At 40.0% G+C, this 27,629-nt stretch overlaps 1 protein-coding gene across 18 annotated transcripts in view; it reads right to left on the bottom strand.

Annotated features, from left to right (window-relative positions):
• SVIL (supervillin) overlaps positions 1-27,629 on the bottom strand; it is a 138,819-nt gene that overhangs the window by 61,307 nt on the left and 49,883 nt on the right. For 17 of the 18 annotated variants that reach the window (XM_064636586.1, XM_064636602.1, XM_064636523.1 and 14 more), the window contains 2 exons: positions 5,808-5,874; positions 551-642 (listed from right to left, as the gene is read on the bottom strand). Coding sequence is in view for 15 of the 18 variants with exons in the window: in XM_064636523.1 (XP_064492593.1) it covers positions 551-642; positions 5,808-5,874 (159 nt within the window). In the remaining 3 variants the exon portion in view is untranslated. Of the gene's footprint in view, positions 1-550; positions 643-5,807; positions 5,875-8,670; positions 8,747-27,629 lie in introns of those variants that run through there. The other variant, XM_064636532.1, reaches the window with a different exon arrangement.

Raw genomic sequence — 27,629 nt, 5'->3', positions numbered from 1 at the left:
CTCTCGCTTCTACCTGAACTGTGTCAAATGATAAATGTGGAACTGCTGGTTTCTTCAGAAGTTATTCAGACTAAGACAGAAGTTTAAGAACAAAGAAACTCAAACCAAAGCCTGTACTTACTGCAGCTCCTTTAGCATGTAAGACAAAAACTCAGTGTAGTCAGTTGGTCATGCAAGCACAGTAATTCTACCAACCAAGGGGACTGGAAAGAGCTATGACTACAAGTCAAGTTAATATTTTGATTTCAGGATTAATCTAACTGTACAAAGAAGCCTCTCTGAAGTTTTGAATTTCAACTACTTCTTAACCTATTGAAAACTAGGTAAACAAAGCTGAACTTTATGAAGCAGAGATATAGCAAGGCCTTATAAAAGAGCACTGTTGTTCATCCCTTGCTTCACCCCTTATGCATACTTCATATGAAAAAGAAAATTCATCTACAAAACATTTGTGCCTAAATAATTTTAACTGTGCCTTGTACTTGCATAAACTAAACTTCACATGCTGTTAAATTACCACTTGTGTTAGTAATGAGTCTCCTTTACTTACCTTTCGGAAGTACTGCTAAGAGATTAGCATCAATATCCTTTGTGCTGTTTGCAAGTTCTTCTTTATCTTCAAGTGAGAACTCCTTCTGAAAACTGAAAGCAACATCTGTTTTACAGAACTGTGGATATTTCTGCTACAAATGAAGTAAAGCCAAGATGTAATCAATTTACTGCAAGATAGTCTAACACAGATATGCAAGAAAATATTTTCCATAGGAATGAGCTAAGAAATAACCCAAAGAAAATCAGAAAGCCAAACCTAACATAATTTGAAACTTGTTTGGAACTGACTGTGACACATTTTTGCATTAAATTACTGACTGGAGACTGCCTTCAAAATGCTATACTAAGCAATTACATTTGAAATAATCTGTATCAAATGGTTCTCCATAAATATTAAAACATATGTCATCAAATGCAGTACTGTATGTACACTCCACCTAGCAGCCTTCTGCATGACTGCCCTATTGTTGTTACTGCCCTGTTCTCTGGATTTTACATGGTTTATAATACATTAATATGAGCATCAGTCAGGTAATTTAATTTTATACTATGTATTTTCAAAACAAGAAAAATGTTCACTTAGGTGAAACAGAATATTTCTTTAAATATGTCCATTAAATATACACATTTTAACTGTAAAATGTAGGTGTCATAATGGTCTAAAGTAGATACTAACTGTCTATAGAGATTTTTTGGGAGGAAGCGTTCCTCCTTGTAAGCAAGATTTTTTTTCTCTGATTATGAAAAATAGAGAGCAAACTGCTGTATTCTGGCATTATGACTTCTAAGCTATCTCAACTGGGTATAAGAAAATTTATACTGGTCTTAAAACGTTTAGTAAATTGGGTAGACAGGTGTAACAGATAAAAATCCTCACAGTGATCCTAGGCTCTTCATTTTGCCATGGTAGTGATGTGCCATATGATTTACTGTCATTCTGTTAAGAAAAACTATGCAGTCTTACTGTTAGAAAATCCTTCCTAGGACAGATTTTAAATAGCACTTTTCCCCCAAAGTTATTTGGTTAGAAAAGAAAAAAATAGGAAAAAAAGAATTCTGTACTCATTATTTCAAAAGAACATTTCTCACAGAGTTTTAACATATAATGACTAGTAACATTTTTCATTAACTCCTATTAGTATTTGCATGTTTATCGATTATAAATAATATTCCTTTGTAGGACATTGAGGAAAGAATAAGATCCTTGAAACGACAATGAAGAAACTGGGCTGTGTCACATCCAGGCACCCTGCCACCTGCTGCAAATTGTGTCCAACAACTGCACTTACAGAAATTATTCCAGGTACTGCCAAGAAAAGCAATGTTAGTCACTACAGAAAATTGCAAATAGAAGATGAAGAGCTGCAATAAGCTGTCCATTAGAGAAAACTGTACCCTTACCGGGTAAAAACACTGTAATTGAACTAAACAAAACCCAAAATACAGTAAAAAAATAGCACAAAGCAGCCACAAGAAAATGGGTGCATGTGTCATCTGACACTGGGCAGAGACTCAGACAGTTAACAGCATGTTTGTATATGCCTAACCCCACACTGCCAATACTCATGATTCTTACTAGTTTCACAATATGTTATTTTCTTACAGACACAGCTTCTGGAGAACCCTGGGTGGAGAGATTCCCAGTTCCCACTTGAAAGCAGCTTCTACTCCTTTTGGCTGAGCATGAGTTTGAAAAATGAAAATAATATTGGCCTAAGGCTATAAACCACCCCCAAATTTATTTTGTCAAATCAATTTGATTACTTAAGACAAAAGGGTTGAGGGACCCAGCTCATGACTTTTGAATATCTGTGCTTTATTTAGCAGCATCTCCACTTGCTTCCATAATGCTTGTGACAGTGCAGCACCTTAAGTTTCCATAAACATGGGACTCTGTACAGAAAAGCACTCACTCATACAGCAAAAGCCTTGTTTAAATTAATTATGCACTAACACCGACCACTATGTCTCATTCCTACATGAATTTCCAAGGGTAAAATCATACAGAATCAAGACTGGCACTAGCCTGCTGGTTCTAAAAAGAACAGGATTATTGGATTGCTTGTGGATTCCTCAACAATCCTTTAGTACTATAAACTAGTTAGGTTCACTCCAGGGAGTTCCAGGGACTCTGAAGCCAGAGATAATCAAAACTCAGTCTAAATGTCTTTTACTGGGTTTCCATACATTCATTCTCGTGCCAGTGTTGTTATTTACCTTTCTTATTTTCTTAACAGAAGTTACCCATATGTACTTAGCTTCCTCAAAACAGGTTATCAGTTTCATTGATTATCTGTAAAAACGTTCTCCACTTATTCTAGTTTTAAGTCATCTTTTTCTGCATATCATGACCAGAATTGGATAGTCTTGATTCCAGACCTGGGTCTTAGCAGTATCTTACAAAAATAGGAATTTTAGTAGAGAAAGCATTATTATCTGACTAGTTAGTTGAATGCTGGGATCTACAACACATTTGCCTTTTTATATCTATACCATATTGGCTGCTCAATCCTGTGTCAGAAACTAATATGCCAAGGTTTTGCTTTCATCAGTTGCAAGTGACAGAAAAATTTATCAGCCCCCAATGCACAACTGTGCACTTAGTGTTATTACATTACATCCTTTTTCTATTACTCCTCAAGGTCATCCAGTTCTTCCTATATGTGAGCTCCCTCCTCCTTTGTACAGAGGGTGGCTTGCAACCTTTGCTCACTGGCAGATTTCACTAAAATTCTTTAAATAACTACAAACTTCCTAAGTTTAACCCTCACTGGGCTACACAGCATCACAGGTTATTTGCTTAGTGAAAGTCCCTTCATAGTTTTCCCTATGCCCTCATTTTCCATTTCCCTCTGGACAGACTGTCAACATCTATTTACTTGTTTATTTTTTAAAGTATTAACAATTTTCATATACTATTTAATCCACAATTGAGGAGTTTTATCTCTTCAGAGGCTTTTTTTCCTCTCTCTAGCTAAGCTGCAGGTGGCATTGCTTGGTTTAAGTATTTGCACATGAAAAAACCAAAATGTTTTAATCCAATATATAATAACATTGCTTTCACACACACAGAGGATTCAGAGACAGAGCACTGCTCTGAAGATGACAGAGTCAAGCCAAACAATTGGGTATTTATGGACTCATATATCAAATTAGTTCTAAAAATGAAAGTAGGCATATTTAGGACATGTCACAGTATTCAATAAGAACATTCATTAGGAATCCAAATTGAGTTGGAACGATGTTAAAGCAATTCCAAATAGTAAAAAAAAAAAAGAAACAAAAACCCCCAAAAAATAAAATTACAGGGCACTACTCATAAGTGTTTTTAAAAAAATAAACTCATAAGTAATTCCACACCAAGACTTCCCTTTTTCCCTTTTTTTCTCAGAGATATATCCATGTGTCTCCCTGCTTTATTAGTTGCTCTGCTGAAGAAGGAGTTGCATCAATGCAGTTGCTTAAGTAGAGTCAGATAGTCAGACTTGAATTGCCAGATATATTGTACCTTCAAACTCATCCACAACTCTCTTCTAGAAATAACACAACTACATCTAGTCATGTTATAAATTTAGGTGCAGATTCTGAACAGATATGTTCAGTACCATGAATTTCCACACTTACCAGCTAGGCTCTGCACATTCATTATTAAAATAATTAAGGCATACAAGAGGTTCTCTAAATGAAAAAAAAAAAATTAGAAATTTGCAAGAATTCTTTCTTAAAGTCCCTGTTAAATCTGGGACTGAAAGAGGAACTTCCTTTCCTTGCCTGAAACATAGCCTGTGACCATGGTTCATGAAATACAATCAACAGCAAGAGGTCCCACCAGTTTGTTTCACACAGGATTTGTGTGTGGTTTGGCCTCAGGTTCCCAACAAACTCATTATACTCTCCAGTGTTCAGGAATTCAGATGATTCCTGTTAAGACACAGGCAACAATATTTCACAATCTCAATAGTTTTTCTTAAAAAACATTGTATAATGCAGCATTAGTAGAGTACTTGACAGTCTCAGTAGTTATACTGATCTGCCAACTTCCAAAGTAAGTGTGGGTGGTATTCTATACATCAGGGATTCCAGGCTGCAAACTTCATCTGCTGCTGCTGCAGCAGCATACAGTTTCTAAATAGCTGCCCCACTAACCTAGTTACATGCCCAAAAGCAACCAGAAGTTTGATCCAAATGCCACTTGGTAACACTGACCTGCCATCCCACTTAAAGCTACAGGATATACTGAGATTTTATGATTGAAATACAAAATTCACTTGTATACCTGTCAGCTAGGCTCTTGGTGTTCACTCCTCTTTCCCTACCTCCAGGAGAATTTTCTTCCCTGGACCCTTAAGTAAAAGGTCCATTCTACAGTCATATCCTCCTCTGCTACTCTTATTTCTACTTTCCCCTACCTGCTTTCATAACACAGTGTGTCTTGTACACCTATTCTCTCCATCTCTCTACAGCACATAAGAAACAACGTGACAGGGAATCAGGTGTGCTCCAGGTGGTGTGCCTTGACTGAAAAGAAGTTTGCAAAGTGAGCCTGTGTGCTGGCAGATTCCTGTGCAGCTGAGCCAACATCATGGCTGGTTGCTGGGGCAAGAGTCAGTTCCCAACTCCCTGATCTCTTCTCTGTGCCATTATGAATGAGTCCAGGAAGCACAAATGTGGACGCCAAAAACAGCTGGAGCAAGGATGGGAAGAGAGAGGGAACATGATTTGCCATCTTGCTTAGCTGTATCCCCTTATTCAGGCTTGTGGAACCATGTCCTAAGAATGCAGGCACAAGGCAGCACAGCCCTGCAAAGAAACAGCAACACCACCTGTCCATTCATCTCTGCAGTGTCCTGCCTCATCTCTCTCCCCTAGATTGCTGACAAAGCTCCCTGCAAGGATGTATAATTAATTCATCCACTTCAGCCACCTTCTTTTACAGACAGGTAAGTACTCCAAGCTGGTTCACTGGTCTGTATTGTGTCCATGCCACACAAAGAAAAATGTGCACTGCAGTGGCAGGAGGCCCAGTGCAGAGTGGGACTCTTCCCTGAGCAATTCCAGCTATAGATTTTAACATTACTTAGGAGACAGTTGGTCTTTTCAATACCTATGCAGAGCATCTGCTCTGTGCCAGAGCTTGGTCCTGTGAGAGGACCAATAATCACTTTTCCTGACAAAAGAATAAATGCAGATTCAAGCAACGACTGTAAGTTACTGCAACCAGTGATCTTCACCAGGCAAGACGAGCTCCACCTTACCTTAACGCTCTCTTCCGTAGGAGCAATCGTGAAGGTTTAAATCTGACTGAGTTTCCCTTGGCAAAATCTGCAAAATAGAAAAAAAACACAACATTGTGAAGATGCTGTAATAAATGGGGAACTTTTGGTAAACTAGGTTGTAGCCTCCAAACATAGCCTTTCCACTGCAAAAGACTGTGCCTTTTCTCTAGGCAAACAGCACAATCTGGCATGTCCAAGATGGTGATAAACCCAAGCCTTGCAAAAATGAGTACAGACAGTAGACATCCTAAAAACATCAATGCTTTATGAACTGCCATGTTCTACTCTTAATATCTGTGGTGTAGTACTGCAGTCTGGGATGATCATTTTAACTTCAGTTTCCCAGCTTATAAAATGGACAGTAGACATGTTTATGATGCACTCTGCAAATGAGAAATGCTGCAAGCAGAAAGAGCCTTTTTGGCTGCAGCCTAGCATATAAAAACTGCATATTCACTGCAGAAGTCAGAGATGTCCAGCTGAGGATCTGTTGCAACAGTATTACACCATCCATGACAGACAGAAATTGCTGTCTACTGTTTGGAAGCTCCCATGTTTTTTTCTGAAAAGCCTTAGAAGTAAAGGCTTAGCTTTACTTTCACAGAGGAACATGTGTTTACACTGAGAGCAGATGCAGCCTCATTTTCAAAAAGTATGTATTACAAAGTCTCTAGGTTCCCAAACCTTTGTGAACTATAACAAGCAATGGGCAATCTCCCCACTCTCTCCCAGATTTAGCTTTTTCATTTCTGCAATCAAGTGCATCACCAGAGGGTCTAAATGATAACCAGTGGCAAGGGGTCCAGTGCTCCACCTCCATCCATTCAACAACGAGGATGCTATTAAGAGACCTTAGAGAACTGCTGGCCAGGAAGCAGGGGAGCACCTGGTCAGTGACTGCTGTTGAAAAGTACATAAAGCTACTAATAACTTACTCCCAATGGAAAATTTTCTGTCCCCATCTGTATTAAATCTACTACCTCAAGACCTTAAATTAATAAAGTTGGTCACTAATACAGCAATCATTTAACTATTTCAAAGAAGATCTAACTGGCAACAAAAATTTTTTGCTTATGCAGAATATTTTAAAGTCAGGGTAGAATGTCCTTTATTTTTGCAGAAAGGGTATAATGCAAGTTATAGCTGACAATATGGGTCTTAATATAGAGAACGTATATTTTGTCTATATCTTTCAAAACTTTTCATCCTCTTTCACTTCTTTCTGCCATCTCTACAGGTATAAAGATTAAAAAAAAGGTAAAAAAAAGTAACAAAGAATTTCAACAGCTTGATAAAGAAGCTTAAATTGTGCAAAAAAGCATTTTTTAGGCATCTGCTACAAGTCACTGCAGATTTCAAGCAGCTCTGCTAATAGCATTCTTCAACTTTAATAGGCAACTTTTTCCTGTTTTTGTTAACATTCATTTTCTCTTTCCATTAAATGGAGAATAAAGCACATAGATTACATAGAAACATCTTGCTAAACCAAAACAGAGTATTATAAGAAAAACAGTGTGAATAGTATATAAATCATTATATTTTACACTACAGCATTAAAAAAAATACTCCATGCCATAAGCATCCTCTAAAAAAGGCCAGATTTACATGATTTTGAGAAGACTATGCACTAACTTTCAAAGCCCAGCTCAGTATCAGCTTAGCTAATCAGAACCAGGCATATCTTAAATTTATAGCTGTTCTACAGGATACAACCCATCCTAGAATTTTTGGCACTGAAACAGCTGTCCACCATGAAAACCACAAGCAGACCACAGAGAAAATCTGCCTACCCTAGCCAAAACGGGGGAGGGAATATGAGAAAGGAAGAAAGTAGCCTGCATTGCTTCCCTGGGAGCAGGGAGGGAGAAGGGCTGCTAAGACGGGGCACATAAGCCGGTTTGGCTCTTGCTACCCATTAAACACATTCAGTAACATCATACACACCACATTTTTGTTGCCTCAAAAACATCTTAAAACTTTGCTGTATTTCACAGGGGTGAGCTCCAGTTTTCCCCCACACCCTAAACACAGAAAAACCTAGCAGGCAATTATATTCTGTTACACAGTTTTGATATTTTATGTATTTCCTCCTGTTCAAATTAAACACCATGTGGGGGGGATTAAAGTCCAATAAAACTTACTTACCACAATACAGAAGTCTTAAATACAAACACAGGAGGAAAAGTAAAACAACTGTGCATCAAAAGACAATAAATATGCTCAACAAAGAAACATCAGTTTAGTAGAGTCTTATTCAATGGTTAATTTAAAGATAAAAACCCACCCTCACAGCACCTGATACACAGAAGGAAAATATTTGCAACAGCATTTTGTTCTTTCTTTTGCTGAAGAATTCTAAACATGTTCATAATCACATTAAAGAAATTTTAAGTATTTGCATTTAAAATTAAGAGTATATTCACTGAAGTGTAAATCAAACTTGCTCACAAGTTTAACCATTTGTTCAGTCTAGCTCCCCTCCCTCTTAGGTACAAGCTACCGGATAAAACCACTGTCCATAATTTAACACATAAGAAATTTCAAATGCTGAATTCAAAAAGAAAAAGTAGATGCAACCTTCCAGTGTTACTTAGTATATTTAAAGGCCCTAAGTCGGTGGCATGCTAAGCTAATTAAAAGATCCATCTAATCGGATCTTTCAAAAGTGCCCTTTAGGAAATAATGAAATAGCCTATTTGACTAACTGCATACTGATTGCTAAAGTACCTAATGCAGCTGCAGAAGATCCAGTCAAACAATATTTACACATGCATACATATATACAAGAGATTAAACACACACAAATGAACTGCATTTTCTTCTATCTACTTGGAACTCTTACCTTGCTCCTCAGAGTATTTAACATTTCCCAAATAGCTGGAGATCCAAGGATTTCTGAACATGGTTGCAGAAACAAAGGATTCGGCAAAGAGAAACTACAATAGCAGCTAATTCTCCACCAGCCACAGCCCTAGGCCTGTCTTAGCAATATCGTGTAGAGATTTTTCATAGCAGAGGACTGGAGCTGTCAGGCTATCGCGTCCCAGGGAGTACAGTAAATGCATAGCAATAGGCTGCAAGCCGGAGCAGCTCAAGCCAGTAATCAGATTACAAACAGAAATTAGGCACATGAATGCTAAAACAGATTGGGCAATGGTGATTGGGAGATTTATAATATTACCACTTCAAAGATCCAGCCAAATCACACACTATATTCCTGCAAAATGAATGCAGAACCCCTAAATCCTCGTATTATGAAAGCAAGCAAACAAAAAAACCCCAACAACAACAAAACCAGAAAAAACCTCCAAGAAGAAGAATAATTCCTTCATATCTCTAATCAGGATAAACTGCAGTGCTAGCTTAAGAAAAACAGCATTCAGGCTGCCAAAAAATGGACTCTGTTAATCATATCATTATGCTTAAATGTTTTGCTTAACTATTAGTTGGAACATTTAAAACAGACAAGATTTATGGATAACATATGAGCAAAATTACTGGTGGGGGTGGGGATTAAAGAACAGACACCACAGCTCCAAATATTTTAATTCGAGACAGAAGGTGCAAAATTGCACAAAAGTACTGTCTAGCTACTTTTTTTTTATTATTAAACAGATTTGATGGATTTTGGATTGAAGAGTTGAAACCCTTTACAGTTAATTTTGAAAGTCTGGAAATAATAATTTGAAATGGTGCAATAAGCCTGGCTCAGTCGCCCACACTGAACTACCTGATGGTCTAACATACACAAAGAAGCATTAAATATGTGACTGAAACAGGTCCATGCACTTAACCCCACACAAACAAATAGGGAAACCCATTAGCTTCCCTCCAACAGACTTCTCCCCTTCAAAAAGGTTTCAACTAGTATTAGTATTACAGGCCAAGAGAGTGGGGGTGGTTCAGCCTGGAGAAGAGAAGGCTCCAGGGAGACCTTATAGCACCTTCCAGTACCTAAAGAAGGTTACAAGAGAGCTGGAAAGGGACTTTTTACAAGGACCTGTAGCAATAGGACAAGGGGTAATGGTTTTAAGACGAATGAGGGTAGGTTTAGATTAGATATCAGGAAGGAATTCTTTAAGCATGGTGAGGCATTGGAACAGGTTGCCCAGAGAAGTTGTAGATGCCCCATCCTTGGAAGTGTTGAAGGCCAGTTTGGATGGGGCTTTGACAAACCTGGTCTAATGGAAGGTGTCCCAGCTCATGGCAGGGGGGTTGGAACTAAATGATCTTTAAGGTCCCTTCCATCCCAAACAATTCTATAATTCCATGAGAAAACTCACCACAAGACTGGGGTTGTCAGGACCATGAAAACATAGCCTAGAAACAAAATACTGAAGTTCTTGACTCTGCTCACCTATTTTTATGATATCTGGTACAACAGAACCCAGATCTATGCTGGGAACCTCTATGTAAAGGAAATATATAAGCAACGATGCTGTGAAAGAGACTGCTTAACCACAAGTGAAATATATCATCTATCAAAAACCTATTAATGGTTGTTGGCTTGCCATGAATTGTGTTTATCCTGTTTAGGTCAACAAAACACTCTTTTTCATGCTAACAAGTTATTACAATGGATAGAAGAATATGCACTTCATCTTGTCTAATGCCCCCGCTATTTGTATTCATTTATTTATTTATTTTTAAACATGAATAATGTTTGAGTCACCCTAACCAAAGCACCTTATATTAGCTGATCTTTCAACAGTCAAGAGCTCTCTAGAATGAGAGTCACCCAACACAAGGAACATGACCTCAAAGCCTCTGACTCACCAGGTAACATCCTCTGTTCAGAAATATTTGGTGGTACACATCACGTTTTTTCTTTGCCTGTAACCTTGCTACCTCTCACGTTTAATTCTAACCACTTCACAGCACTACCAATAGAACACAAATGGACACTGCTGTTCTCTCTTGACTAGCTGTGAAGGCCTCCATGTACTAGAGCCTAATATATAAAAAAAGCAGTAACAAAAACCACAATCTGTTGACGTAGGTTCCAAATTTGCCATTAACCTGAAAATCTGCTTTATGGCCCAAGTGTAAGTGCAGCTGTGATTAAAACATAAAACCAAGACAGTGCAGAACTAAGAAAGAAGATGCTGGTAACAGCTAATGGAGAGATTCAGGACCAGTATCTGTGTTGGTATATCAATAAGAGATGCTCTGTGCTGAAAAATCCCTTCTTTCTCAACCCTGCTTGTGTGAAGACTGTTTACTTGGTCTTGTAAATAGATGTATTATTACCTAGAGCACTTTTAAGCACCTGATACACAGTAAGGGAAGTTTCTCTTATATAAAGTGCAGATAAATAACATTCATTTGATAAATTTCATGTCTGCAGTCTTAAGCAAGGTGGAAGGATAAGTTAGATTTGCCAGCTGAGCTGATGGAATAGGTCATGGCTGCCAAGTCGTCCTACCTGTCGTTCCCTCTGCTGCAGGACTTCTGCTAGGTCCTGCTCCCCTATTGACCCGGTCTGATGACTAAACTGGTAGCAAATATTCTCTTTTATTTTTGCAGGGTATGCTTTTCAGGATGTTCCAGAACAAAGAAAAAGGCACAAGATCTTATGACCAGGAAAGGGATCAAGGATCAACCCTCCGGGCTAACGAAGCAGGTAAGCTCAGCTCAAATGTCATCCCCATGTCTGGCAATGTCCCATACAACAGAGGACAGATATGTTTGTATTTGTGGAGGGAGGAGTCAGGCTCCCACATTCCTTTGCTATACATCATCTCCAACATTTTATCCTCAGCATCCTCCTGGTGAACGAGGTGCAGAAGGTAAAGCACATAGAGCTGAAGAAAGATGGAAAACCTCTGGAGTGCCTTTCAGAATGTGTAATTTTTAAAAAGGTTTCTGCTTGTGCTGTTTAAATTCTACCCACAGAACACAGTAGGAAGCCAGTCTCTCCAACAGCTCTGGCTACTACCTGGGAAGAAATATTTGTGATAGGCTTTGGTGCAAGTAGGACTCCTTTTCCTACTATATACAGTTGACAAGTCAAAAATACAGAGGGTGTAGAATCAAAGAATTATTACAGAGGAAAGTAAAATATCCAATAAAAACAACATCTGTAACAAGGTCTTCACAAAAATACCTACCCATACTCTAAAGTTTGGCTTAAAGATCTCTTCATGTTAGGTTGGAAGGTGAGGCAATCAGCCATTGCTGTGTGAACAGTATCTATGAATTAACATTAATATCACTGCTGTTAATATTGAAACTGTGCTACTGTGCAGAATCTGTGATCCCAGAGTTTGCTCAGTGTCAATTCAAGATGCGGGGTATGTGCTAACACTTCTTGCAATATTAAAACTCTAAAAGCTGTGAGATACTGGAGCTTTAGTGTATTACACTTCACAGTGTATACTTAGTGTACTGCACTTCACAGATCATTGGGAATATTTAACCACGGTAACTGACCACTTCCCTCCCTCCTTTCCATCAATAAGGGATCACCTATTGTAAAAGCAGTCTCTGTGCTGTCCCTTAACAGCTTTGGCAGTGGAGAAAAACAGTAAGGTGTAAAAAGAGTAAGTCAGCAGAGTCAACCAATGGTATAAAGAAAAGAAATCTTGGATTTAGCATTGTGCTGCTTGTTTGGAAACAGCAGATTTAAGAGTAAATCTTTCTCAGAGGCAAAGAAATTCATCACCAAACACTTGATGAGGAAAGGAGGAAGAGCGGTTTGTCCTTCAAAAAGATCCAGTCTCCAGGAACTAGAAGTGTGTTCAGCCAAGCTATGTTATCAAGGCTGCATTACAAATCGGTAGTAATGTTCTTGTCCCCCTCTGCCATCATTAATTCTTGAGCATTAGCAGCCTCCAACATAAGCAAACAAAGAGAGAACAACAGTTCAGCCGTCAGAAGGGGGGGGCAGCCCAGCGGGAAGCTAAGTTTGCAGTCATCTGGGCAAAGAGCTCGAGGTTAAGCATGTATACATTTCAAATCTGAGGCTGCTCATGAAAGACCAGCTGGCAGTTAAACGTTGTTCTGAAGCTTCCCACAGGAAGAGAAGGAAAATATCTTCGTTTTGTCTGGCAAAACTAATCGCTCTAATCAAAGTTGGAGTTTAAACGGCTTGCAAAACGGTTCCCAACTTACAGGGCTGCCAGTCCCAAAGCACTGAGGAGTCATGAATCAGGTCCCAACAAGATCAAGCCTTTTTCCTTCCTGAATTTTGATCACTTATGAATTTATATTTAGAAGTGTTTCTCTGTGATAAGGAGAAGTAGATACTTTGTTGTGACTTGTAGTTATCATAAAAGTAAAAATCAAAAAAGCCCATGACAGCTGTTTGAAGAAAACCTAAAAATAAAATTTTAAAGAAATCAACAATGCAGAGGAAAGAAAACCCACAGCAACTGCAAAGAAACTTTCAGCAAATATGCCAGCTAGGTAAGCAAGAATCTGAGCAGCACGGAAAACTGAGATGAGCTGTATAAACAAGATGACGAAATCACATTTTCATCCACACTTCATGGGTAGAGACTTAAAGAAGCTCATGAATTTTATTCCACTGCTCTTCTTCTGGACAAGAGAAGCACCCTTGGAATAGCTGTGCCAAGATCTGAGATGCTGTAGATGATTGAAGGAATGAAGGTCAGAAGATTGGGCTAAACCAGATCACTCTTTTCCATCCCTCCATCTGACCTCCCCTCCCAGGCTGCGGGCTGCTTGCATACCCCACAATCCCTGTCAGTTTTTGGCATGCAGGCATGTCTTTCTGAAGGAAAGTGGCAAGGCACTCCCTTTCCTTATTTCCCCTTTTTCCCACTCTCCAGGAATTTCTGCCAAGATGTTCAAGAAATAAGTCAGCCCAAAACTAAAATACAGGTCAAAAATCTACCAGAAGATTACTTCAATACTGCAATCACTTAACAGAAAGTTACCATCTTGAGTGATATCCAAACAGTCTAGCTTGCAAACACAGTATGTATTCTGGTTTTGTCTTCTCCATCCAAACCTCATGTATGTGGGCAAGTGATAATTTCTCATTTCTTAAATGGAGGCCATTTATATGAACTTTAAAACTAGGATAGTTTTCTGACATGGTATCATCACTCTAGTGGAAAGCAAATGTAATCCTTTTCAATAATGATCCTGGCAAGAAGATTTATGTCTGGTCAGTGAGTATGTTTTGGACAAGCCTTCAGATAAACTTCAGCGCTGCATTGTCTGTGCGGTGCACTTTAAAACAGGTCATATGCAAAGAGATCAAAAAAGCTGATTAGTAAGATTTATAAAGGGGACTGAGTTTTTTAGAACAAAATGACAGATGTGTTAGAATATGGATGGTCTTTTTGTACTGGCTATTTAGTCATGTGCTGAGGGATAAGGGGGAACAACAGATATTTTGGCACACACACTAAAAAATCCCCTTCCAATCCCTAGATTACTCTTTCAGATTTGAAGAAATATCACTTGAGTCATTAATTTTAGCAGTAGATTGCTCCTAAAAGGAAATTTTGGTACCTTTCAATCTTGCAACACATTTTCAGAATAAGGAACATGAGTCTAATGTTCCCTGACATGCCTACATCTTGTATCACTGTTTGCAAAACTGCATGGCAAGACTGTAGCATAAAAGATGTCCAAGGTTTTCCTCTTTAGGAGTAGGATCAGTCTAGAGTAGCTCCTTCAAGGAAGTTCAAGGGCCACATACCCTTTTCACACATAGTAATCAGATATGCCAGTGAGGTACATTACCCAAATTCAGTCAGACCTGTTTGTCTCTGGGCCTGAAAGAGTAAGAGATGATGTCAGGCATGAACATGGCCACGGTTAGACATGGACTGAGCAAACGGCTGGAAATGAGGATAAGGCAGGAACTCATCTCCCAGCAATACGTACAATTTGAATGATTAAACAGCTCAAGGACTTTGAGGAGATATGGGTTTTTACCTAACAAAACAATATTTGAGAGCGTTTCACACCATGGCTCATTGTAAAGCACCTGCAACTCAGATTGTAAAGGCACAGGGCTAGCCACAGCTCCCTGGACATCCTCTGAAGTCACACCAGCAGCAGCAGCTTCTTCTTTACTATTGCAGTGAACAAGAGCTTTGCTGCTGGGATGACCAAGGGCCTTAACTGTTGTTGGGATACTGGCTGTAAAATGCCTGTCCTGCAAACAAACAGCTAGGGTTTTCAGGATGGGTTTCCCCATCTTCTGACACTTCTGGTGTCTACAACCAGCACAAGGCTGTCTCATTGCCTGGAGCAGCAAGTGGTCCCATGCAGTTAAGTGACACAAAAAGCCCAGCCACACTACTGAGTTTTCTCCTGTCTGCTCTTGTACACCTCTGCACTGCTACCTCTGCATGCATGTAAAAGCCCAAAAAGGGAGTCGAGACAGGCACACGCACCCCAAGGAAGAATTTATAACAACGTTCCTTGGCTCTTTGTGATGGTAGTCATCTAAGGAAAACATCAATTTTGTTTACCACTGTGATGTGACATTTCGCAGGCCACATCATATCCCTGCATACTTACCTTGAAACATAACTTTTCAAGCCTCAGGCAGACAACAGCCTTGCAGACAACGAATCTATGAGCTCAGCTCCTATCCTCTCTATAGCATGTTTCAATGCTTTCTCAGAAAATTAAATATTTAGTAAAAGAAATAAAGAAAAAAAAGTATGCTCTATTCAAAAGCTGATGGTAAAGGCAGGACAGCTCAGCTACAAGTACTGTCACTGAAAATAGTGTCACTATGAAAAGGCACGTGTACCAGACCTTAATTTACATCCAGCATGGCTAAGCAAAAATTAATGAGGAAAGAAAATCTGGTTAACACAGTGATGCTGCAGTTCTGGAGCCTATTCTCTAGAGAGCAAGTTTAAATTCATAGCAGCCATGGTGTTTTTCTCTGTATTGCCCTCATTCACTCCCAAAGCCCCTGCAAAAATCACAAACATGCCCAGTGCTCAGGGGGGCACCAGTCACTAACAGAAAATTAATCACAAGTCAGAACTGAGGAGCCTTCCCAGAGCTGCCCAGGAAAGCCTGCACAGCATCTGCTTGTGATGCACTTGTCTAAATCTACAGAGATTTTACTAAAGGAAAAACAGAAATATTTTTGTTTTTTAAGGCTTCTTCCATGTGAAACTCAGTTTTTATGAGGTGGGTATGAAGTAACGTAGACTAGTGCTAGTCTTCACGCAGGCTGTGGGTGCCAATATTCCCCTTCTTCTAAGAGCAAGACCATTGCTTTAGCCAGTAAAAATCAGTCTTCCAATAAAGGGCATAAAATCTGCATAAGAAGAGAGGAGAAACAAGTCCTGACGTGGAAAAAAAAAAAAATTAATTCCCCTTAGTTCAGGTGTGCCTTGTGCTGCAGGCAGCACAAGGAATGAACACGCACTTCCCAGCAAAGGCCACCACAAAGTGTTTCAGTACAGAGACTGACGGCGTGAACTGGTGTCCTAAGGTTATAACCAAGCACACAAAAAATACGTCAGGAAGAGAACTACAAGTTACTAACATTTACACAAAAAGCATTTTACTTTTTAAAGCCACCTCTTAATAGCACAATTCTTGATATTTGCCAGGCAGAGTTTCAGTCTCTGACAGCTGGGCTCAGGCAGCAGCAGCTCGCTGTCAGCGCCGCAGTACTGGGTCGTATCTCCCGGGGTCTGGGCTGGATCCGTTCTGGGCTGTGCGCTCTCTGCCGCCATCCAGCATGTTCTGTCCCCAGACACGGGCTCTGCAGCTTGCCTAATAAGGCCACGCGCGAGTTGACTGGCTGGCTTATAGGTCACCCAGTGTTTACCTTGCAAGCCGGCAGCGCAGCAGCAGCCGGAGCCTCCCAGCCCTCCTCAGCTCCGGGCCGCGCCTCTGCCATCCCTGCGCTCGCACAGCCACGGGACGCGCGGCAGTGCAGCGCTGGTCTGCAGCTCTCATCGCTCCTATGCCACAGGTTACGCTCGGCCAACACTCACGGCTGAGGAAGACACTTCAGTTTTACCACAAGCAGCACGAAACTGCAGGGAGTTCAGGTACAGTTTCCACCACAGCACACTGTAGGGCCGCTAGACTGAAAAAATAATCAGGTTTCACACTGCATGAGTTGCTTGAAAGTAGGGCAGCAGCATGGGTATAAAAACAGCCACCTTCACAGCTCCAAGGCAGCAGACAGGTACTTGTCAAACACCAGAACAAAGAGAACTAGATGAAAGCAAGGTACAGATACTCATTTGAGCACTGCTATTTAATTATTTATTAGTCTTGATCAGTTATGGTGAGATTCACTGCAATTCAGACAGATGGCTTCAAAAGTAATGATTTACTCTCCCCAGAAATAGCTATCTGGCAAAAAGAAAAACGAACAAAAACCCTCCTTCTGCTGCATCTTTTGGGATTCAGTCTATTTTCCTCTTCACATCTCTCCTAAGGCAACTTCAAGATGCTAGATTTGGATACCACCCTATCCTCTTTCCCAGCATAGAGTCTGCCAGGAAAGCCATGAGACTGCTCTGTGGTTAGAGCTGTCAGAGGAGAGCAGTGCGGGCCACCTCCTGCCACAGTGCTGCTGCAAGACCCCTCCAAGGGGCCACTCAGAGTGGCTTTTCCCTTCAGGTCAGTACAGACAATGAATGTCCATCCTTCATTTGACACCACCCAGTAAGGTTTAAATACCTACCTAATACTACCAGATATAATGAGGTATTTACTACATGATTCTCACAGCTAGAAAACTCTCTTGAGCTCAGGGACCAAAACCAAACTATGATTATCACCCTACTGGAAATAACGAAACTACTGCAGTTATGTCCTGTTCCTGCAATGAACCTAAGGTTCACACTATTATAATTAAAAGAGAGAGAATATACGGCAAATTCACTCTTAAAATAGTTCATGTTACAAAATGCAGCTGGGAATCACACTGGCAGTTTGTAAGCTTAACAGTTATCATTTTGGGCTGAAGCTTTGCCCAGATGCAAACACAGATCTCAGCTCAGAATTGCTGACTTTCTGCTCAAAGTCTATTCTCACCCAATATAATACAAAGAAATGGGGCACACACGTTCGAAAAAGGGCCAGTCAGACATAATTACACACAGGTAAGTCCTACATAAGCTAACTCACTTTGTGTCCAATTTGCTTAGATCAGCAGCACAGTATGCTCATATGAACATCAATAATGAACATTGTAGGAAACAAAACAACACACTAGGAATGAGACGGACTGGTGCATGGGCATTAGACCTGTGAAGAGTTTTAGGAAGAAGTCAAGATAGCCCTGAACTATGGAAGTCAGTCACATTTCACAAACATCCAGGCTGGGCCAAGAGAAAACCTACTGGACTTGCACTACTTGCTAGAGGAAATGGGTTCACCCATTCACTTCAAGTCTCCCAGAGTACCCATGGACAAAGTACCATGGGAACACTTTCTCCTCTTGGCTAAAAAGGAGAACCTCAATAAACTCAGGTACATCCATAGAAAAACACTGTGACACCCTCACAGGTGACTGCTGATTTGACACTGGTTAATTTAAGACCATAGGAGTAACTGCACACTAGCAAATGCTTTCAAATGCTTTTATGCTTTCACAGTTTTAATTTTAAATAGGAGCTAATGTTACAGCTGACTTTTCCGCATTCTAACACTGTCATTTTCCATCTTTGCTCAGAGACATTAAGAATCCTAAGACAGTCTTCAGGAAGGAATTTTGGGAACAGTTTAGAAATACAGCAGTATCTCCTCCTGTGCTAAAGATGGGAGAAGGGGGAAAAAAGTAGAATTAACATTTTTTTTTAATCTGTATTCTGAATATCTTAAATGCAAAAGGATGCCTAAGCGGTAGGGAAATCACCCTCACAAAGAAGCATGGCTTTTTCATTGTTCGGGACAAAGTACGGTTACCAGCAGAGCTATAAAGTTCTCACTGAATTCTTCAAGAACAGGGTAGAAAAATAATTTCATCAAAATCTATGCATATCAAAGGTGATGCTGAAAGAACAGAATCATAGCTCACATTGAACCTCTGCTTTAAATCAAGGCTGAAGAATGTTTTCCTTACTCAGTCCCCCACACAGGCCACCTCCTCCAGTGACCTTACAAGAATCAACTGCCACCCCAGCCCTAGGTCACACGAGAGGAAACACATCCACCACATAATCACCAGTTACGTGCTGCAGGCACACATTCACTGAGAAGACAGATGGGGTCTCAGTGAGGTAATGGGGAGGTGTTCTTCCCCTGATCCACAGATGGTCAGCTCAAGCTCAAAAGCAAAATATCATAACTTTGTTGAAATGAAATGTAGTGAACAAACTGGCTAGAAATGAGAGAACAAGGGCAGTTGCTTGGGGAGCTGAGTGATTTGTTACAGTCCAGCTTCCCCGAGCCACGTCATCAACATACAGAGAACAGCCCCCAAGGCTGGTGCAATATTGATGCCCATGTTATGGCTGGAAAGAAGTGCCAGCTGCACTGCAGCTTTTACTGACACATGGGAGGAGCTCAGCAGCACTTGTCCCAAAGTTCATGCATCTTCCAAAGACTAGAACTGCCATTCCCAGCTCTACTTCTCTTAGTCTCCCAGCTCTCATCCTTGCCAATCCCCCTCTTCTGATTTTATTTCTGATGCCTTTTGTGTACTTCCATCTTCCTTCTCTACCCCATCCTATGGGTAATTCCACTGTGTTTGTGTTCTTCAGTGTTTCCAAAGGTACCTCCACTTCTCCCCTGGCTCTTCTCCAACTCCCACTGCAGATTCTCCCATTAGAGACACAGTCTCCTCACTGGCTCTCTTTACCCACTCCACTCCATCCCCTCCACCAACCCTGCGACCTTCTTTAGCAGAGTTTTGTTTTCCTTCTCTAGGAGATTTTGGTAATGGTCTGTCCAACCTAGCAGACTTGATACTTACTCTCCCCTTTACTAGGAGAGAACCACTCATGGGAAACTAAGAAGGTGTATTTGTGAGAGCTGAACCAACTGGAGCACACAAAGCTTAACTTTAGCAGCACACTGGAGAAGGCCAACAACCACAAGGTCATAGTGTAAAAGCATGCTGATAGTCTTGGACATTTTTTTCTTGCAGGTAAATTCCCTTCATCAGTCAACTTGTTTGTCCCATGAATAGTGTCAAAGGAATGCTGTGCTGTCTGAAGAGAGGCATTAAGCATGTGTAATGGAAAGAGACATCCCTTAAAAGAGAAAAAAGACAGGCAGCTTGAACAAATCAGAGTTGGAAAGAACAGACTCCCTAGATGTCTTCATGGTCATTGTTATTACAGTAATGCACCAACAACCAGTTACAGAAAAGGTGCTGGACTAGGTCCTTGCAAGGCAAGGAAAAAATACCTTGCCTTGCAAGGTATTTGTCTAAGAGCAAGGCAAAACCACTGCCGAGAAATAGTGCATGATCTTCAAAATCACAGACACGCACAGTACAGTGCTTCTTAGCCAGCAGAGCACAGCTGGACACAGCCCTGTGCCAGGTGATGCTACAGAATGCTCAGTCCTTAGGGCCCTGTCACGTGTGAAGACAGCCTGGTGTTTAGCTGATATTCTGCAAGCTCTGATGAGGCAGCAGCATGTTCAGCTGCCACAGGGAGCACAGAGCTCAGGAGGGGCTGCAAAACCCAGGAGGGAAACAGGATAAGTTCTGCAGCAAGACTTCTCTTTGCCATCCACACTGCATTGACTCCAAACCCAGGATCTTGTAGTTCTCAGGAGAAAGAAGATATTGCAAGTCTTGGGGAGTTTGGGGGTACCTGGACCCTAAGAAGCTTCATTTTTAAAATGCCCCATCATCCTCACAGGCACCGTAAAGGCTGGAACCACAGTTTGTGATCCAAGCAAGTGAACAATACATGGCAGGTGCACATGAGCTTCAGCACCTTAAGAGAGCATGTGCTGCACAGATACACAATTCATGCTCCTAGTTTATTGTTAGCACCAGTGTTCTGCTCACAGAGTCTACAGAAAGATATTCTTATGGTATGAAAATAGTCCTTCTTCCCACAGCAGGGAGCCATTTGGGAACTTCATTTCAGCACATCAGCATTACTGGTATATTTACCATAAAGTTTTATATCAAAACTCCACAGGAAGTTGTTGAAGTCCAAGCAAGATGCATGCTTGCCTCACTGCTTTTCTATATTTGGCTTGATTTTTAAGTGCTAATGGAAGAATTGAATAAAATACAGCAGTAGAAGAGTTAAGTAATCCAGCAGCTTCTCTAAATACATGATTTACCAATTTGTATTGCAGTTCAGCATACACATAGCTTGCTTTGACTTAAAAAATCAGTTCATAAATAGTCAAGTAAACAAACAAAAAAACCCAAAACCAAGCTCAGTGAAGGCTACATTTCAAGACATTTGAACTATTTTGTAAGTATACTGTTTGCCAGTGGTTGTAAGTCAAATTACAGCAGTATTTCAAACTGCCATGGAAAGTATGCCTGCATTAAAATTCAGCACAAGAAACTTAAACATCCTGACAGCATGTGGCCATGCATGAGATCACTGCGAAACGCTGCAACATTTTCTTGAGCTCTTTGTTTTCATTTCCTGGGAAGTTTGAAACTTCAGTAAGTAATCAGCAGCTTATACCCAAAGTCTAGATGTAAAGTCAGCACAGACTGGAGTAAGTCCAGGAGTTTCATTAGCTCACAATATGGAGTAAAAGAACGGAATCCTATCCAAGGAGATCTGGAGCACTAGAATGCTATTTAATGAATGCTGAACTGGAGGCTTGTTCTTAGTGAAGACACTATATAAGGATTTCACTTGGAAAGCATAATTTAATTTTTATAGTCAAATTCTCACTTTCTTCACTCAAAGGTATGTGTGTATATGTGTGAAAGTAAACTATTAAACAATTTGGCATGTGTAAGTTCTCAAGTAGTTTCTTTTTTTTTGGCCAAGTATTACCATTATTTCTTGCCAATCTTTATGAAGAACAGTGTGAGACCATCCAGCTTCTAATATTTCAAGGGTCTGTGGGTGTGTAAAACACACCTGCATAGAAACTGGATTTCAGAGGAAAAAAGTTTGGTTGGTTGGTTGAGGTTTTTTAGCTTTTTTTTAATCTATTGATTATAAGAAAAGTCTATATCAGAATAAACACACAACTCACCTATCCTATCTTTTTGTCTTGTAATTGGGAAGCAAAGAAAAGTGAAAGTCAGGCAGCTTGGTAAGTAACCCTGAAAAATTACTTCCAAACACAGAAAGGCAGGGAAGAGAAAGGAGTAGACGGAGATGAATCAGCACCAGGAATTCCAGAAATCTACATTTACTGTAGAGCACTGTCTTGTTTTATTTCAAAAGTCAAGCAATTGTTTCTCTGTATAAGTCATAAATTGTTAGTTGTAGTGCTTTTTTTTCCGAATGGATGAACACCAAGGGTGTTCCACAGCCACTACTTTGTGGAAAATATCTTAACAGGAAGATCCAATAACAAACATTGTTAAACACTGTAATAAATCTATCCCTCACTACAGAAAAATAAAAGTAACATATAATTTTTATTTCCTTATGTAAAGGGCTTAACTGTTTCAGTTCATACTCTTTTTTCCCCTTTAATATCTTATATTGTGAGAAAAATCAATAATAATCAGTTTTTAAGTTTGGAGAATGCAGCAGGCCTTTTGCATCCTTTCAGTTACCCCTACTAAGAGATAGGGGTTGAAAAAGAACTCAGAACAGATTTGGGGTCCAGTTTTGTCAGAGTAATATATAGTTAATCCATTTCCATCTTCTGAATTTGCTACAAATAAGTTTTTTCCCCTTCCTATTTTTAATCCCATCCAGTGTTATGCCATTTAATTCTTTCTCTTTCCAAGCACTGGTGGTATAAATGTATCAGTTGGAGTGCTATAAATACTCTTATTTCAACTTTTTAGAACATGCTGGCTACCTCTGCCATAAATAAAAGCTACTTACACAACAGGCAGCCAATATACAAAGCCCATATCTGTTAGAACTGAGACATCTCACTCCATTAAGCTCCAGTTAGATTAAAGTTTTTCTGTAACTTGTTCCACACCAAATGTCAGCCTAATGCTTCTACTTTTTGGTCAAATACTAAACCAATATATTATTTTTATCTTCTAATATTACCTTCCCTATGAGCTTGCTACACAGAGGCCATACTCAATACAGCCAGTGCCTCAAGACCAGTCTTAAGGTGACCTGGTGTCCAGCTTAGGTTTTCGGGAAATGTCGTGAAGGGCATTCACAATTAATTACAGGGAAATTCTCAAAGAATTTGAGAGCAAAACACAAAAACCTTAGCTCCAATACTACCCATGTGACTGAAGACTTATGTGACTCAAGTACCATATGAAAGGGATATTTTAACATTAATCTTTGGAAGTTTCCATAAAACTACCTTGAAGGAAGCCAAGACATAGATATGCCATATCCTACAACATCAAGGATCATAGAAGATGCTGCAGTCTCTCAATCCATCCCACTTGCTATGTAATTCCTCCCAATACATGATAACTTTTTTCAAATTATTGGTTCAGCAGGTTGGAGGAAGCTGACTTCTGGCAGAGGAAGACAAATGCTAGCACAGCTACACCCCTTCCTGGCAAGTAATTTATCTGAATTAGATTAGGCTTTTCTGACCTCCTCCACCTACCCAGAGCTCGGGTCAAATGCAAGAGTTACCTATCCAGCCCCTCGGTACTAACAGGACACAGCTGAGTAAACAACTCTGCCCTCTTAACACAGAGCAGTGGGACTCAGAAAAACTAACAGGCTGGTTCCCCGGACTCCTGACACCACTGCAACAGCATCAATCGTTTTGAGCATTATAATTGATACTGAAAGTCAATTTTCCATGATAAAGGCAGATACCATAACTTTAAAAGCAACTGCTAATATATAAAGGGGTTAATTTAGAGGGCATTTGTACAGACAGGCCATCAAACATAACTAAGAAGCCAGATGAGAAAGTTAGAAGATAATGACTTCTACTTTAACATGTTTAATCTGACATTGCTTTAACTATCATATTAATCAATTTAGGATACAGCAGTACAGAAAAATAATGAAAAACTTTTTCTAAAGAGCATCAAACAGTTCTCCTCTGCTCTCTACAGTGTACAGTCCAATACACGTTGTCAGTGAGTGTCATCAAATCCACATTGATAGCACAACCTAATTCAAAGCTTAGAAACAGCACACTGCCAACTCTGTTAGCAGCACAAGTAAAACATCAATCATTCTACAAAGCCCTGAAACTTTTTTTAAAATATTTCAACTCCAAATTTGGCTTCTGCTTGAGGAAAAGAATAGATAAAAAAATGTATTAGAAAAAAGATAGATAAAAAAAGCATTCAGGGCTTCTTGTTAGAATAGATTTGATCATATTTTAGAAGTAAATACTTTATGTTTTTAAAAACGAATAAACAATAAAGGGTTGTGGGTTTTTTTTTTTTTGTTTGTTTGTTTGTTTGTTTGTTTTTTCTTTCTGCCATTACCTTTAGAAATATTAGCTGAGTACTAGGTAACTTCTTAAGTTAGTGTAGGCTAAGGATGACAACCAATTGACAAAAAATGCCTGAAACTAGATTTGCCTGATAAAGTTCCTTTTGTTAAACCCAACAATTTGTCCGTAAATGACTGATGTGGCAATCTTGATTCTCAAAAATCCCACAAAAATAAAACCTCCAAAGAGAGGACACACTACTAAAATTTCCCAATTGTCCTATAGATACTGAGAACAGCCATGAGCTCATCAGCTACTGTTTTTATAGCCTTCCCCTGTTTAACTGGTTTTAAACTCCTTATTTCTTTCTCCAGTATAACAATTATCTTCTCACACTCCCCCCTCCACTGAAGGAATATCATACCAGCAAGCTCCTTTTTGGCAGTTCAATGCATGTGTGATTAAACAGAGTGTTTTTCATAACTTCTGTTTAACCTTGAAATCTGCTGCTTCTATTTCAGACTCGATGAAGTGCTGGTGTGCCTGAAAGCTTGGCTCATTTTTTCCCCCTATACCAGCTGGTCTAATAAATTACTGCTTCCTAACAACCTCATGTTAGCTATGTCCTTAGATCATACACAGCTAACCACCATTATGCCACATCAAACTTGTATTAAACCATGATAAAGAGTACTTCTGGCTTAAGAAATAATAAAAAAACAAGGTCACCCAAACTACTACCTTGCATTAAAGGAAGCCATTCACCTTCCCCACTCATCACACGGAAGAGGGTTTATATGCAAGCAAACGGTCACTTATTAAGTATCTTCCAGGAACATGAGCATTTTCTGTTTAAACTGCTCTAAAGGTAAAATGAAATATATCAATTGGACGTTTCATTAAGTCTGAGGTGACTCCAGGCCTGATGGTTAGGTTCCTAAACTGTCTGCTAGAGAGTATGAGTGTAAAACAAGCAGTTTGCATGATTTAAATTTTAAAGCAACTTTTTCACTTAATTTGAGAAAGGGAAAGGGGTGGGAAAGAAATGGTTTGTTGCAGATAAATTACCTCTTTTCAATCCATGGGTAAAAGTTCCTTTCTTTGAGGTCTGGCAGTTGGAGGCTTAACTCCCCTTTCAGACATGCCTTTATTTGGAAACAATGAGGGAGCAGGCAGGGGCAGGGCAGGGCTTTTTCATAAATGTTGCGTGGCCACATGCAAACTAACAACAACTTGGCAAAATGAGTGGCAGCTCTGCACAATCAATACAGCCATATGCTCCTCGGACCAAAAAAAAAAAATAAAAGAACAAGCGTGGAGTTTACTGTTTGAAAAAGCAAACAAACAATAAAACCCTTTGCAATTGCTTATTAATCATTAAAGGAAAGAGGAGAAGACGAGAGCTCCATAGAAATCCCACAAGGCTTGAAGCTCACACAACTACACTCTTTCGGACACTTACTGCCTGTATCACAGTGCTATCTTGAGGACTGCAGCGAATCTGCTCTTGAGAGCAAGGAGAGGCTCCTGATAAGAGGGCATAGTCACATTCAAGGCACAGGCAGCACTGGCTATGAATGGGAGGGGGACAGGGAGCTCACTGACGTGCTGACAAATGACTCGATATAAAACTTCAAACTGGGCACCATCAATGTACCAAAACACAGGAACAGGAGGCAGCTCACAGGCCGTTCACTGCAATACCTGCAAGATGGCTCCTTGTGATCACATCCTCCTTCTTCCCACAGACAGGGAGAAGAGACTATTTTTACACAGCTGCTGACCACTTTGACAAAAATAAGTGGAACTAAAACTTGAGGCCAGTCATCTTCCTGATATTACTGATATCTCCTGGGAGTCTCAGGAACATCAGCGGCAGAGGAGACCAAGTGAGAAGAGGAGACTTCAAGAATTTGAAGTAATAACCTGACCTCAAGCAAAAGATCAGGATCTACTTGCATTTTCTTTCTCCACCCTGCTTTCTCTCATAACAAGTAACACTCCCAGCTAGAAATGCTGATGTACCTTCAGCAATTTTTCCTTTTTTCTTTTGGAAAAAGAGACTCCATCGAGTTCCATTCAGGTTTTTTTCCCCTATCTTCCTCCTCGCTGGTATTGTAAAGGTCAAATATAGGATCCTTCAAAAAGGCATTAAAGCGAAACAGAAAGAAGAGGTATCTATTTAAAGGTACTTTCATCATCCTCAGAAAAAAACTTTTTGTTCCACAAGTTAAAGTTCACATTCTACACAATCTTTAGCTTGCAGTATCCCCTATGCTTCTGGAGCATTGGCTCAGTCCAGTTGAACTGAGGAAAAAAATGTCCACTTCATTGCAGATGCCTAGCACTGGTGCTGGGTGGAACGTCACCCCTAAGCCAGTCTCTCACTTCCAACCTTTCTAGAACATAGTGTTCACAGAGACACCTGGCTTCAGTGACAGAAACCATTTGCATCCATCCTCTGATGGATGGTTGATTTGAGAAAGAAAGGGAAATACCTACTAAAAAAATTAATTTGCTAAGGAAAAGCTTGGGCTTCCAACAAACAAGGTTCTTCTTCCCAGTGGACAGATTTGTGATGAAGGTTTGGCATCTGTTCAGTTCTTCCTCTGTGGCAAGTTACTTTGCTGTCTCCTGCACAGATGCAACCAATGCAACTTTGGCTGCCTGCAAGTAACATTCAAAAGCCTCTCATCCAGAACAATCTTAAACTTTGTTTCCCATCATAAAATATATCTTGCAGATGTATATTTTTATTTTTCCTGCCTGATCTTATGTAGAGAGGCCACACTGTTAAAGCATGGTCAGCAGGAAGAAGGCGAGTAGGAGAGTTTCTGTGGCACACGTCCCTCTTGTAGTAAAAGGGCTCAAGACTGAGCAGTAAGTGTGGAATTCTTACTTAATCATGCAAACTTCAGGACTAGGCAAGTGATAAATATACTTTCCTCTCAGAGGACTCTGAAGACCTCTGTCAAAGGGGCAGCCTATGTTTTACCCCCAAAAGCAGACACTGCGTCTTTAGTCACCCTACAACAAGGGCTGCTGAAAGCTGAGGTTAATAAGTGATTTTCCTTCTCTCAAAATTGCAGCACATCTCACTTGACCAGTAGTGATTTCCTGTTGCACTCCTCAAACTGATGAGAGCTCTTGGAAGTATTATTTCTGATAAAGTATATTTCAAAATTTAAGACTGCCTTTTCATGGTCACATAGCATCTCTGTTAGACTTACGGACTGATGAAGAGTTGCCTCTTAAGAAGAAAGATTTCAATTTCAAGGCAAGTTGGAATGATTTTCTAAATCTTCCCAAACCTTCAGAATCCTATTTAGCATGTTTTGACATTTGTGGTTGTTTTCAGGCTTTTTGCTGGGATTCAAGAACTGCTTCATC

The sequence above is a fragment of the Pseudopipra pipra genome, chromosome 1 (genome assembly GCF_036250125.1).
Source record: "Pseudopipra pipra isolate bDixPip1 chromosome 1, bDixPip1.hap1, whole genome shotgun sequence".
Lineage (NCBI taxonomy): Eukaryota > Metazoa > Chordata > Aves > Passeriformes > Pipridae > Pseudopipra > Pseudopipra pipra.
This window is presented reverse-complemented; position numbering and strand designations above follow the sequence as displayed.